Source organism: Sinocyclocheilus rhinocerous, unplaced genomic scaffold (genome assembly GCF_001515625.1).
Source record: "Sinocyclocheilus rhinocerous isolate Xijiao unplaced genomic scaffold, SAMN03320098_v1.1 scaffold998, whole genome shotgun sequence".
Lineage (NCBI taxonomy): Eukaryota > Metazoa > Chordata > Actinopteri > Cypriniformes > Cyprinidae > Sinocyclocheilus > Sinocyclocheilus rhinocerous.
Window position 1 is genome coordinate 41,001 of NW_015662265.1, and position 14,319 is coordinate 55,319.

General features: G+C 35.9%; 1 protein-coding gene across 1 annotated transcript in view; it reads left to right on the plus strand.

The window, feature by feature from the left end:
• The window catches only part of LOC107728013 (regulatory-associated protein of mTOR-like), a 319,255-nt gene that overhangs the window by 40,564 nt on the left and 264,372 nt on the right, over positions 1-14,319 (plus strand). The window contains exons 3-4 of the mRNA XM_016538066.1: positions 4,047-4,149; positions 5,823-5,905. Of these exons, the coding sequence (XP_016393552.1) occupies positions 4,047-4,149; positions 5,823-5,905 (186 nt within the window). The remainder of the gene's footprint in view (positions 1-4,046; positions 4,150-5,822; positions 5,906-14,319) is intronic.

The window sequence follows — 14,319 nt, forward strand, 5'->3', positions numbered from 1 at the left end:
AAATGGAGGAATTTTGGTCAATATTGATAATTAAATAATATTTTACTAAATGTGCTTTTGTGCTGAAACCTTGACTGGTTTAGGCCTATCATGGATAAATAATGATGACAATAAAACCACCAGTAGGTGGCAGCAAGCCCTTGTTTTGATAAATTATTTATTGAATCGTTCAAATCAAACGACTCGTTCAAAACGGCTGATTCAATTAGAAACATAACAAGCCTGCGTCCCAATGTGCATAATATCCATCCTAAATTCTATGTGATATTAGTCATTTTCAATACTATTTAGGGCAGACAGGCTGGATAGTGTATGCACATTGGGACGCAGGGAAAGTGTCCATCTGAATGGGCCGTTGAATCACTGGCTCACTTGATTCGTTCAAAAACTGATTCATTCAAGGAACGAAACACCGTGTTATGCACTGTTGTATAAAATTAATACCACATTTGTGCTCACGCATGTAGGCCTACTGATATTCAGAAAAGTACTTTTTGTCATTTTTTTCAACCAGGGGGATGCCATCCCCCCGCATCCCCCCTCAATTCGAGCAAAGCTGATGTCTGAGAATCAGTCAGAAGCATGGTGGGTTTAAGGAAGATGAAAGTAGCAGCATTGATACTGCAAGAAAATGATCTTCAGCTAGAATTGAGAGAATTTGCCTGCATGTAAATGAGTTTGTCCTCAGGCTAGAGTTTTGAATGCAAGGTGAATCTCTCTGTGTTTCCTCAGAGGGGGAACTATATCCATTTATTGATCTATTGCCTTATCTACATGCTTAAAAGCATGAGGAAAATCAGACAGTGTGATTTTTCTTAAGAATAGTTTCATAGGATTTAGTGTAATAATCAGGAATGAAAAACCCAGTGAACCCAGCAGACTGAGTGGAGAGAAAAAGCCCAGATGAAGTTGTAATTATCGCCCAATAAGTGTCAGCATAGAAATATAAATTAATACTAAGACCTCAATACATCAAAAGGAAAATGAACAAGTGAAATGAACTGTAAAAACCTGTTGACACCAGAAGAGAAACAAAGCTAAAAAGCATTCACGTGATTGAGAAAGAGAGAGTGATTATATTTCACATGATTGAGGAAATGTTTAATTCACCTCTTATTCCTCAATTTATTGTTCATTATACCTTATTGTTGATTTAAAGTCATCTGCAAATTATAATTTTGACATTTTGATTTTTGATTTTTTTTTTTTTTAAGTGTAGGTCTGTCTGGAAGCTTTTTTTGTTACTCAAAATAAAACACAAATTTCTTAAGATATATTGTTTTTATGTTCCACACAAGAAATAAATTGATGGCTTTCTATATATCTCAGGAGTCACTTCAAGAGGAGATCACTTTGCACAAAAGAAGATATTTTGAAGAATGTTAGTTAACCAAACAGATTTGTTTTCCATTGACTTCCATTGTATGAACAACAAAAACACATTTATCAAAATGTCTTCATTTATGTTCCTCACAAGAAAGAAAAGCAGGGCATTCTGTATTTCTGAGAAGGAGTCGCTTTAAGAAGAGCTTACTTTTCTTCCAGTAATCTTCTCTACCTTTAGTGTTTTCAGTGGTTCACTTGCATGAGGTGGCACACAGACTGAAACGCATGTGCCTCTTTCTGTTTCCGCTGCTTGCGCTGTGGTGGATGAGGTCAGTGGAGTCCCTGCTGTATACCCATGACTCACTGACCTTTCCCTAACTGAAGGAGCTCATTGCGTTCATCCGTAAAGGAAGGTTATTTCCATGTTTGAGTGTTTGCATATGGGACTGGAGAAGTCCAGACCCCTTACCCAGCTTACATTTATCAGGTATATGGTGTAATTTCGAATCGAAAATCGAGCAGCTGAGTCCTTAACCATCTTCAAGAAATTACTAAAAACACATCTGTTCCACCTTTATTTGACCCTCTAACTCTAACACTTTCTATTCTATTTTAATTCTACTTTATCTATATTTATCTTCTTTTTTGTTTTTTATAAAACAACAAAAAACAAACAAACACTAGCTTTCTATTTTTTCTATTCTATCTACTTGTTTTTCTTTGTGTATGTGTGTGTATATGTGTGTGTGTGACTAAATGTAAATGTAATTTCTGCAACACTTGTGGCACCAAACAAAAAAAAAAACACAAAAAAAAATTGCCATTACATCTGCTACTAAGTCTGCCATTGTCGATCAAGTCCTACCAAGACTCAGATCGTTGGTTGACCCAGAAGTTGACATGTTGGGTTGGTACAGGTCAGAAAAACTATAATTTTTACGTAAAATTCTGTTACACTGAATGTCCTTTGTTACTCTCAATGACAGTTTGCCAAAAAGGGAGAGAATATTGGTGTTTTCAATGGTTTTAGTATTATTTTATACGTGTCATTAAATTAGTTTCAATAATATTCCCGAGTGAATGACAACAAAAGCAGATGTTGAAAAATAATAAGCTTTTTATTCTACTGTTCTGATGTCTCCTGCCATGCTTGCTTATTTTGTCACTTTGCTTCTGATGTGCTTGGCCCCAATAATTACATCTTTGCATCTATATTTATGAATACCTTCTGTTTGCCAACATAAGTTACGTTATCATTAGGGGTGTGCGATATTGACAAAAAATAATATAATAATAATATATCTTGATATTTTCTGGGATTTTATCGATGACGATAATTAGACGATATTTTGGTGAGTGTTATTGTGCTGGTACCTTAAGGACTGCTGTAGACAGCTGACTCCTAAGGTTTTTGTGCGATCTTCCTCTGTCGCATGATGACGTTTGCGCAGGCGCATACTCACATGTAAGCTGATGCCACTGTTTGTTTACAACAGAGGGAGAGCAATTTCATATTTCTCAATTTCTGAGAATTAATATACATTTGAACTCAAAACTCATTTTAAACCACCATCAAGTGTCTGAAACGTGCTATTTTATAGCCTTTTATAAGCTAAATACCTCAAATCAATGTAGTGATTTTTTTCTGGGACATTTCCTTCGAAAATGAAATTTAACCACAGTGTCCTCAGCGGCTCAGATGGAGGGAGTCTATGAAGACTCCTATGTTCGTTGGTGCATCCCAAAACACAACACTTGTAATGCCCCTTTGGCGCTGACATTGTATAGCTCCAGCAGCTACAGAAAGAAAACAGTACTGCTGCTTTTCACTCAGGGCTGTGTCTATGCTAATAGGGCAGGGAGCGTCATACAAATGGGCAGGATTTCTCCCTACGATGACATCAAGGTAGGAAGAAATCTGGAATCGCGTGTTGAGAGAGACTGTTTATGATTTATTGGGATTATAAAAAAATTAGTGGGTGGATTTTTATTATACATTTTTTTAAAAATAATATTTTATTATATGCTGGTTGTTTTCAACCACTGCGGCCACACAACTGTGTTCAAACACCTTATAAAAGTGATTTTTGCATAATACGTCACCATTAAAATAACAGAAAACTACTGTAAAATTTTTGCATTATTTTCCTTAAAGATAAAACTTTTTTATTTAAATGAACTGTAGGTCCAGAGTGAATAGAGTGCCATGTACTTTGTTTTGGTAATTTATTATACAACTATACTTTAATTTTAATTTCATCACAAGCTTTAAACTCTGGAGTTTTTATTTTGGATAAAACTGCAGGGAAACTTTTATGTTTAAAGCTTGCAAACACTGCTCATTACAAATCTAATGAAATGCTTTAAAGTTCTGTTCGTAAAAATGTTAGAATTATATGAATATGCAAATGTGAACCTAGTGCATGTTGCGTTCCCAAATGCATGGTAAATTCACAGCACAAAAAGATGCAGAGGTCACAGCATTAATGTGAACCGAGCTTCTCTGAGATGCTGAATATCCTGGATCATGAGCTGCTTGCATGCAAAAGAACACAAACACAGTGCTTGTACTGAGGCCTATCAATATCCAAGTTCATCCGTTGCTCTTTTGTGGTTCTTTTTCTGCTTTTATAAAGGTTGTTATGAATAATTGCTTTTCATTTCAGCACATTTCAGAGTCATTTAAATTCTCTTTCTTTTCCCCCTGTTTGTTCCTCTAGATGAAAACAGTGAGTGTGGCTCTAGTTTTATGTCTCAATGTTGGCGTGGACCCTCCTGATGTAGTCAAGACTTCACCCTGCGCCAGACTAGAGTGCTGGATAGGTGAGTTCATCCATCCATCCACCAATCCATCCAGAAGTTTTGTAATTTCCTTCATTTACATGTTCAGAGATGATCTGAAATTGAAATGTATCAGACATTCTTTATTGAATAAATCTAAGTGATTTTTGCATAATACGTCACCATTAAAATAACAGAAAACTACTGTAAAATTTTTGCATTATTTTCCTTAAAGATAAAACTTTTTTATTTAAATGAACTGTAGGTCCAGAGTGAATAGAGTGCCATGTACTTTGTTTTGGTAATTTATTACACAGTGACAAGAAATATAGTGACACAGTAAAACCTGATATTTCTCCTCACTTTGGTTGGCCTGAAGTTTTTATGCTGTGGTTTATATTTACTCTTGATCTGTAGCTGACTCGTCTTGCTCTGTGCTATCACCAACAGAATGCTGATCAGCAGCACCTTGACAGCAGCTGTCTGTCATATGCCTCTCCCATCCTTTCTTATGGTCATGATGAAATGATTTCATCTCTCTTACTTTTTACCCTGTTAAGGTGTTGGGTTCATCCTTCATATTGAGAGTTTATGCACCCTCTGCTTTTTCTTTTCATGGACCATCAATCCTTCTCTTTCTTGCACCACTGAGAAGACTGTGTGTGTGTGTGTGTGTGTGTGTGTGTGTATATATATGAGGTCACAGCATTAATGTGAACCGAGCTTCTCTGAGATGCTGAATATCCTGGATCATGAGCTGCTTGCATGCAAAAGAACACAAACACAGTGCTTGTACTGAGGCCTATCAATATCCAAGTTCATCCGTTGCTCTTTTGTGGTTCTTTTTCTGCTTTTATAAAGGTTGTTATGAATAATTGCTTTTCATTTCAGCACATTTCAGAGTCATTTAAATTCTCTTTCTTTTCCCCCTGTTTGTTCCTCTAGATGAAAACAGTGAGTGTGGCTCTAGTTTTATGTCTCAATGTTGGCGTGGACCCTCCTGATGTAGTCAAGACTTCACCCTGCGCCAGACTAGAGTGCTGGATAGGTGAGTTCATCCATCCATCCACCAATCCATCCAGAAGTTTTGTAATTTCCTTCATTTACATGTTCAGAGATGATCTGAAATTGAAATGTATCAGACATTCTTTATTGAATAAATCTGTTGCAGTTATGTGCTATGGTAAGGTGGAAAAAATATTGTTTCATGTACATGATTTTGTGTAATAAGGAAGAAAATACTCTACATATATCTGAAAAAATCTGAAGCAAGCAATGTGTTGGAAGTATGGTGATGAATAAATGTTTACATAGCAGTCGGCATTGATTTCTGTTTAAGTCAGATTGATTTAATAAACATTGGCTTTCCTTTATGATTTCAGCTATAAGCCAATTAAATGAACCCTTGCCTTAGAGGAAACATGATCAACATCACTGTTTTGTATTTCAGTAGTTATGATGTGTATGCAGTGCAGGAACATATTTAAAAATCCATACGGATTTGATTTTGTGTGTGTGTGTTTGTGCCAGGTTTTATTCTAGGATGCCTTTTGTACTTCTGGAAGGTTCTGAAAGGTTTAGATAATTTATATCATCTGGCATTCTCTGTAAAATAATTTTTGTATTAGTGTATTTTGTATTACTCTGTCATAATATATAACAATACAATAATAGTGTAATAATTTGTATTTTCTCTGCCTTTCTCTATCTTCTAGACCCTCTGTCCATGAGTCCACAGAAAGCCCTGGAGACGATAGGGGCCAATCTACAGAAACAGTATGAAAACTGGCAGCCTAGGGTAAGAGCTGTCCTCCCTGCTGTTACCTCATGTAACACAAACACATTTTCACTAGAGGTGAAATGAGTTCTGTAAAAGAAAAAGGCACTTTGATATGCATGTTTGCACCATGGTCTTGCCACTGGTGTATCAGATTCAAAGAAAAATATAAAGCATCAAATAATTAGGACATATTGTGGTGTCCTTGAGTTTGGTGAGTAACTAAAGGAATGTTAATTATTTAGCTAATAAATTAATGGTTTTATCATTTGCTCATTTTGGGGTGAAACTGTCATTAATAGTAGTAAGTGGAAAAGCTGGCACACAGGCAAAATAAACTGAAATTTTGCAATAACAAACTATATTAAAGGAATAGTTCACCCAGAAATGAAAGTTTTGTCAATTGACCCTTTGTAGGGAGCTTGATTGACAGGCGATCTGACCAATCATAATGCCGAATCCGCCATTTTGTCTGCCAAACAAACCAGACAGGAGAGTAGATTAATATGGGGGGACTTAAACTTGAAAAATGGTTTATATTGATGTCTGTCTGCAGTTTAAATAAAATACCTTATGATGTTCATTCGTGTTTATTTCATGATTTAAGTATAAATGAAAAGATGATCGGGTCACATGCCACTTGAACTGAGGCCCTACAACGATCTGTCACGACACATTAAAGAGTCACAAAACAGTATTTATTGTTTGAATTTCTTAAATTACAAAATTTGAAAGCTGAGACTGTTTCATACAAGAATTCCAAACCAGTATGACTTTATATCATGACACAAAAGAAGAAATTATGACAAATATTTGTAACCAGTTTTGGTTTCCATGAAAAGGTTTACATGTTTTGCACAGAGGCAGCAAATGCATTTACACAGGAATTGCACTTGCAGAAATGTTTTAAACTATAAATTTTTTTTAACTATAAAAATTATTTATAGTTATCAAACAGGAAATGATGAATGAAAAGAGCATTCTAAATAATAAATAAGAAATCATAACATCTCTTTCATAACAAACAACGTTTGTAGGGGTTATGCATTGAGAAATCAAATTTTCCCTGAAAGTTATTGTAATTAGCTGAAAGCTGGTTAAAATATTTATAATTAATTGTGATTGATTCTAAATATTTGTGTCAGCAGTACACTAACTTATATAGCAGAATTCATGTTATGGTTAGCTAACCTGTGAGCATGAGAATGATAGAGTCAGCTGAGCACTACCTAAGCGAATCTTCAGTTTTTTAAGATAGCTTATATTAAAACCTCTATTCAGTGACGTTTTAAATGTTTGATACTTGCGTTGTCTTAGACGTTGAATGAGCATCCATATGCAGTTTTGACTGAAATCTTGATGTGTTTTTATGGAATGAGAGAGATTCTGTAGTGAGAGAGGTAGTGGTGAAGTTCAGGGGCGTTCATGCACTCATTATTTTTGAGGGGGCACAAGTTGGGGGGTGGGTTTGTCATGTGACACACAGCAGCAACAATAGCACTTGTGTTTTATTTATTTTTTCCTTTTTATTCGAAACATTCCCAAACGCATTAACTGAATTATCATGAAATATCTTGATTCTCACCTTTAGAGTATGTTGATCTATAGTGGGCGATGGTCAAAGTAACTTAATAATGTAATCTATTAACTATGCATAAAAACCTGTCTGTTTACTTAATTAACAGATATGGGTGTCATGCCATAACATATTTTTAATACTACTGAGTTTATATTTAATGTGAATTTAACATTGAAAGTTAATGTGAATAAAAACATTGCAAGTTAGGCTACTAATCATAACACTTTCATTGTACAAAAAGAGAGCAAAGAACATTTACATTATCAAAGAACATTTTCACTGACAGTCTAGTTCAAGCACTCTCAAATCTTCAAAATCCACTTGGCTCAAAAATCTGAGGGGGCACGTGCCCCCTCACTTTGAATGGGTATGACGCCTCTGGTGAAGTTGCATCAGATTCTTTCTGAGGTGAAGCAAAGAATGACGTGCTACGATAATGGATGGTTTTCTTCCTGACTCAGAGAGCTGACTGTGGTGTGATAGGATTGCTCACTAAAGGTCTGGCCTCAGACAGTGGTCTTTAACGTTTACAAAAGTCACATCTTGTGAAGGTGGATTGACTGATGCAATGGGTTCATTTTGAGCATGAGAATTTCCTTTTTTCTTTTACATTATTAAATTTGTGTGCAATTAAACTCTTAATTATTGTAACAGGAGAATGCAAGTCATGGGTAAAATGTATTCATATCAAGTTACAGACATATTCAATTCAATTCAAGTTTATTTGTATAGCGCTTTTCACGATACAAATCGTTGCAAAGCAACTTTACAGCAAATTAGGTTTCTACAATATTTAGTAGTCGCTTATCAGTGGTGACTGTCAATTAATGTACATATGGCAGAAATGTATGGAAAAATCAATTAAAGACGTAATAAATAGCAGAGGACCTAGGACAGATCCTTGTGGCACTCCATATTTTACTGGTGATAATTGAGATGACTCCCCATTTAAATGAACAAAGTGGTAGCGATCGGACAAGTAGGATTTAAACCATCTTAAAGCCTGCCCTTGAATACCTGTATAGTTTTGTAATCGATCTATGAGTATGTCATCATCTATAGTGTCGAACGCAGCACTAAGATCAAGTAAAACTAGCAATGAGATGCAGCCTTGGTCTGACGCAAAAAGCAAGTCATTTGTAATTTTAACAAGTGCAGTTTCTGTGCTGTGGTGGGGCCTGAAACTTGACTGAAATTCTTCATATAGATCCTTTTTTGCAGGAAGGAGCACAATTGCGCAGACACAATTTTTTCAAAACTTTTAGACATAAAAGGAAGATTTGAAATAGGTCTGTAATTTGCCAGTTCACTAGGATCTAGTTGTGGTTTCTTAATAAGAGGCTTAATAACCGCCAGCTTGAATGGTTTTGGGACGTGACCTAAAGACAACGACGAGTTAATAATATTGAGAAGCGGTTCTTCTGCTACAGGTAACAACTCTTTCAGTAATTTAGTGGGTACAGGATCTAACAGGCATCTTGTTGGTTTAGATGCAGTGATAAGTTTATTTAGCTCTTCCTGTCCTATAATTGTAAAGCACTGCAGTTTATCTTTTGGTGCGATGAATGAAGCTGAAGTATTATACGCTCTAGAATCTACATTTGTTATTGTATTTATGATGTTATCTATTTTATCAGTGAAGAAATTCATAAACTCATTACTATTAAACTGTGAGGGAATATTTAGATCGGGTGGCGTCTGGTTATTTGTTAATCTAGCCACTGTGCTAAATAAAAACCTTGGATTGTTTTGGTTATTTTCTATGAGTTTGTGGATATGCTCGGCCCTGGCAGCTTTTAGAGCCTGTCTATAGCTGGACATACTGTTTTTCCACGCAATTCTAAAAACTTCCAAGTTAGTTTTTCTCCATTTGCGCTCAAGACTACAAGTTTTTTTCTTGAGAGAATGGGTATTACTGTTGTACCATTACGATAGGGGATATATTCACACGTTATAGAAACGAAAATTATGGTGTATAAAATTGATTTTAAGATAAAAAATAGACGATAAAGAATTAACTTGACGGAGCTCAAACTCAAAACACACGGCAGCAACAAAGAGGAAGTGACGTAAAAGTAAACTTTAATTGTGTGGAAGTAGTCTATTGAACCTGAAAATAAAGCACTGTTTGTTTTATTTGTATATTATGTGTAGTTGTAATGTGTATTAGGGCTGCACGATAAATCGCATGCGATATTTAATTGATACAAAAACACAGACACTGATACAAAAATTGACAATTGAGATTCGGCATGACCCAAGGAATCCATAGATGCCAAGATTATGATTGAACTATTCAAAAGTTATAAGCAAAAAGAGCCCTTTTTCATGCCTCACGACTCATAAATGGCGCTGTACCCAACTTTGGCATGGACCCTCATATCACGCAGTTGATGAAATGTACCAAGTTTCATTTTGACTGATCAAAGTTTGGTCGAGATACAGCCTTTGAACCAATTTCAAGTCGACCTCATTTAAGTTCACAGCATCATCACTTTTTTTTTTTGACCTGTAGGTCATAAAATTCTGTTCAGTCATTTCTATGCAGCTCAGTCCAAAGATTATCTCTGCCAAGTTTTGGAAGAATTAGACAAAATTTGAAGAAGTAGTGAAAAAACGAAAAACTGTACTTTTCAAAATGGCCACTACTGTAATGGGTGCAGACTTAATATAATAAGTTAAGATATTCAATGTGATCAGCATGAGGAGAGTAATCAGGTGTACTATGTTTCATTTTTCTAGAATTAGGGGTTCAAGAGTTATTACCATTTCAATGTTGAATTTTTGAACTGGTGGTGTTGCTATAGAGTTGGTCCTAGAGACCCCTAAGTTGGTCAGATCACTATTCATGGCCATCACTACAAGTGTGCCAAATTTCATAATTTTCCTATGTTCCGTTCATAGGGCTCCCATTGGACAAGAAGAAGAATCAGTACAATAGGGGCTCTATTTTAAAAACTACACTTTTTGCCCGGAAGACCTATGGTTTTCATATTGTCATGTGACCACAACAATATCGAGACAGTTCTTCTATCACAATATTGAAAATATTGTTACATCTCTTAATATACAGTATCTCACAGAAGTGAGTACACCCCTCACATATTTGTAAATATTTTATTATATCTTTTCATGTGACAACACTGAAGAAATGACACTTTGTAGGGCTGTCAGTATATTGCGTTAACTTCATTAATTAGTTATGAAAAAATCTTTTCTCGTCATCTTACATTTCATATAGTGTTTGTTATACTGTTGACAAATATGATGCAGGGCAACAACTCCATAAATGCAGTTCTGCACTAAAATTCTAAAAACTAAGATATTGGAGCAAAAATGCTCCTGTATGAGTTTTTGTCTCATATTGATATCATATGATAAGCGATATTACACCAGCAGCGAGAGCAATATCACACAGTGCTGTTTGTCCCGAATGCAAATGTGATTTTATACAACAGTTCAGTAAATAAGAAGTTATTGTGTAATATTGTATTATATTTTAAACACAACATTGTCTGTTTTTGCTCAGTTTTGCCAACAAAAGTATTACCTATAAAGCCACAGCAGAATTGTTGTGCGTCTCCGAGCAACACAGCGTTGTTTAGTTTCTGAACGAATTCGCGTTTTGAACAAATCGGGTGAATCAATGATTTAAAGGCCCATTCATAAAGAGAGCCATTTACTGAATTCCTGAATGAATCAGCCATTTGAACAAATCAAATTAATGACTCATAACGAAATTTACCGCCACCTGCTGGCAGTTTTAGTATCTTATTTAGAGTATTAAAAAACTTCAAAGGGATAGTTCACCCAAAAAAAAATAACTCAACCCTGAATGACTTCCTTTCTTTTGTGAAACATAAAATAAGGTATTTTAAAGGTCCCCTAAAGTGCCTTGAAACACAGTGTTATTCTATATGGTGACGTCATTTCAACTGAAACAGGAAGACAGGGACTTATCGAGCAGCCTGACCATTTGATTGGTCAGAAGATTAAAATAGCCAATAGCGTTTTATTTATATCTGCTCGGGCCAGAGCCGTTGAGCTCAGTAAAACCGCATTTGACAGCCACAGTCTAATAGATTACCTCTAGATTCAATATGAAACTCTTAGTAAAACAAAATAGTGATCATAATCATGCTGAGGCTGTGTAGTTTTAAAAGTGTTTAATATATGGCAACTCGCGCATATGATCCACTCCGTGCGATCGCGTCTCTGGACCGGACCCAAAGTCCAGATCCGACGCGGTTCGCGTGACATAATGTGAAACCAGACTTCATTTGCCCCAGTCGAAAGCATATTTACACTGTCTGAATCGTTCTCTATCGCCTACATTGTGCACTACGAGCCATTCACTGTACTGGAAATACTACACTGTGAACAAGTGACCGATCTCAGCCACAGCTTCAGCATCTATTTATAGTGTAGGGGTCGGGTGCTTCAAATTCTAGAGAGCATTTGATTGGTCAGAAGATTTGATGAGAAGCTGAAGTACGAAGTGACGTCAAAGAAATTGTTGATACATTTTGGCGGATGTGACGAACTGCAAGCTTTGAATGCTTATATCCTATATATTCTAAATCCAAATTTTGTCACTGTTTTGGAGCACACTGGCTTATAGATAACCTTAAAGGGATAGTTCACCCAAAAATGAAAATTTGATGTTTATCTGCTTACCCCCAGGGCATCCAAGATGTAGGTGACTTTGTTTCTTCAGTAGAACACAAACGAAGATTTTTAACTCAAACCGTTGCAGTCTGTCAGTCATATAATGGAAGTGTATGGGAATCATGGCTTTGAGAGTCAAAAAAACATACACAAACAAAACCAAATTAAACCCTGCGGCTCGTGACGATACATTGATATGTAAAGACACGAAACGATCAGTCTGTGCAAGAAACTGAACAGTTTTTATATTGTTTTTTTACCTCTGATTTACTGCAATGTCCGAACTGTCCTGAGCGTGTTCTCGACAGCCGGCGCGTGACGCGGCTTTTTCTTCTTCTTGCATTACGGCAGATCTTATAAGTTATAAGTGCATTACCACCACCTATCTCTCAAATGGACCATTGACACTCCTAATTGAGATTGTAGATAGTTTCTGTTTTTTTGACTCTCAAAGCCGTGATTCCCATCCACTTCCATTATATGACTGACAGACTGCAACGGTTTGAGTTAAAAAAATCTTAGTTCGTGTTCTACTGAAGAAACAAAGTCACCTACATCTTGGATGCCCTGGGGGTAAGCAGATAAACGTCAAATTTTCATTTTTGGGTGAACTATCCCTTTAAGACTAACATATTGATACTAACACCCAATAAACTTTAATTTTGATTTCGTGGGGACTTTAAAGGGGTCATATGATGCTGCTAAAAAGAACATTATTTTGTGTATTTGGAACACCCAAAAAACTTTAATTTTGATTTCGTGGGTACTTTAAAGACACATGACATGAACACATAATATGCATGTACATGATGTCACTGATTTCAAAATGTCACTTGTAGTTTACACTGAGACAATAATGGTATTGTTTTCAAAACCTTGTGCTTTGAAGCTTGTTTTCAAAAGTTTGCGTTTTCAGGCCCCCAAAATGCCATTGTCATGTAAATGAATGGACTAAACGGATAAAATTATTATTATTTTTTTAAAGTTCAAACCAAGCATCAAAATGGGGAAGAAAGGTGATTTATGTGATTTTGAACATGGCTAGGGTTTACAAAGAATAACCACTAGTTAGCCGAGCAATAATTCTGTGTTGTTTGGACACAATCCACTTTCATACACAAACAGGCCCTTATGATATGTATTCATGCATATTTATTTTCATAAAAGTTTCCAGGAACACAATACCCATAATGCTCACTGATGATGACAAGTAGAGTAGGCCTCTTAAGAAGAAAAGCCGTGTTTCTGGTGTTACGATGTCTCCTGTATGCTGTATGGCTTTTCTTTGAGTGTATATGGTTTTAGTGTTTTGTATTTCTGTTTTTGCAGGTTGTTCTCCAGGTTTCTTCGGGACGGGCTGTGCTCAGAGGTGTCTGTGTCAGAGCGGGGGTTCCTGTGACCCTGAGAGCGGCCGCTGCTTCTGTCCCAGCGGATGGACGGGTTCAGCTTGTGAACTGGGTGAGTGGCGGATCCTTATGCCGGTCTGGCTTGTGCTCTGAGATTTGATGCAAGTAATGTGCAATATGTACACGCTTTATTGTATTTGACAGTGTAAAGTGCAGTGTGCTGACTAGCATAGGAAACTATTATTGGCAGTGTGGAAGCTCAGGTTTTTTACATTTTATTTTATTTTTTAAGTGGGAGAGAGAACACAAAATAATCAGGACATGACGCAAACTAGTGTGTAAATATTTCTATATTTTATGTATTTTATATATATTATAAATAAATAAAATTGATCTCGAAGTGTGAAGTTGGGAAGGAGAATAGCCACTGATTTCCAGGCATTGCATCATATATATAGAGGCATGCTGGTATTTCACTTTTCAGTATTTGTTAACCTGTGTGTCAGATGGTTTTGGCAGCCGTAGACGCTTTAGTCACGGCCTCTGTTTCTAGATATTGGTTTCTTCTCCTCGCACCTCATTATAGTTATGAGCTCTGCTCCAGGATGAACGTTTACATGCAGGTTCATTTAGTCTCAAACTCTAAGCTAAACTTCAAAATAAAGCAATAAAGCAGAGTATGTGTGTATTTTTTATACCATAAAAAAAATAAATATATATATATAGCCAGATAATACTTTTTCTGTAATTGATGTATATAAATGCAATACATAAGGATATGCACAGCATTTGCATATGCTTATGCATAATTTTAAATTTCTGTAAATTGTATAATTGAGATA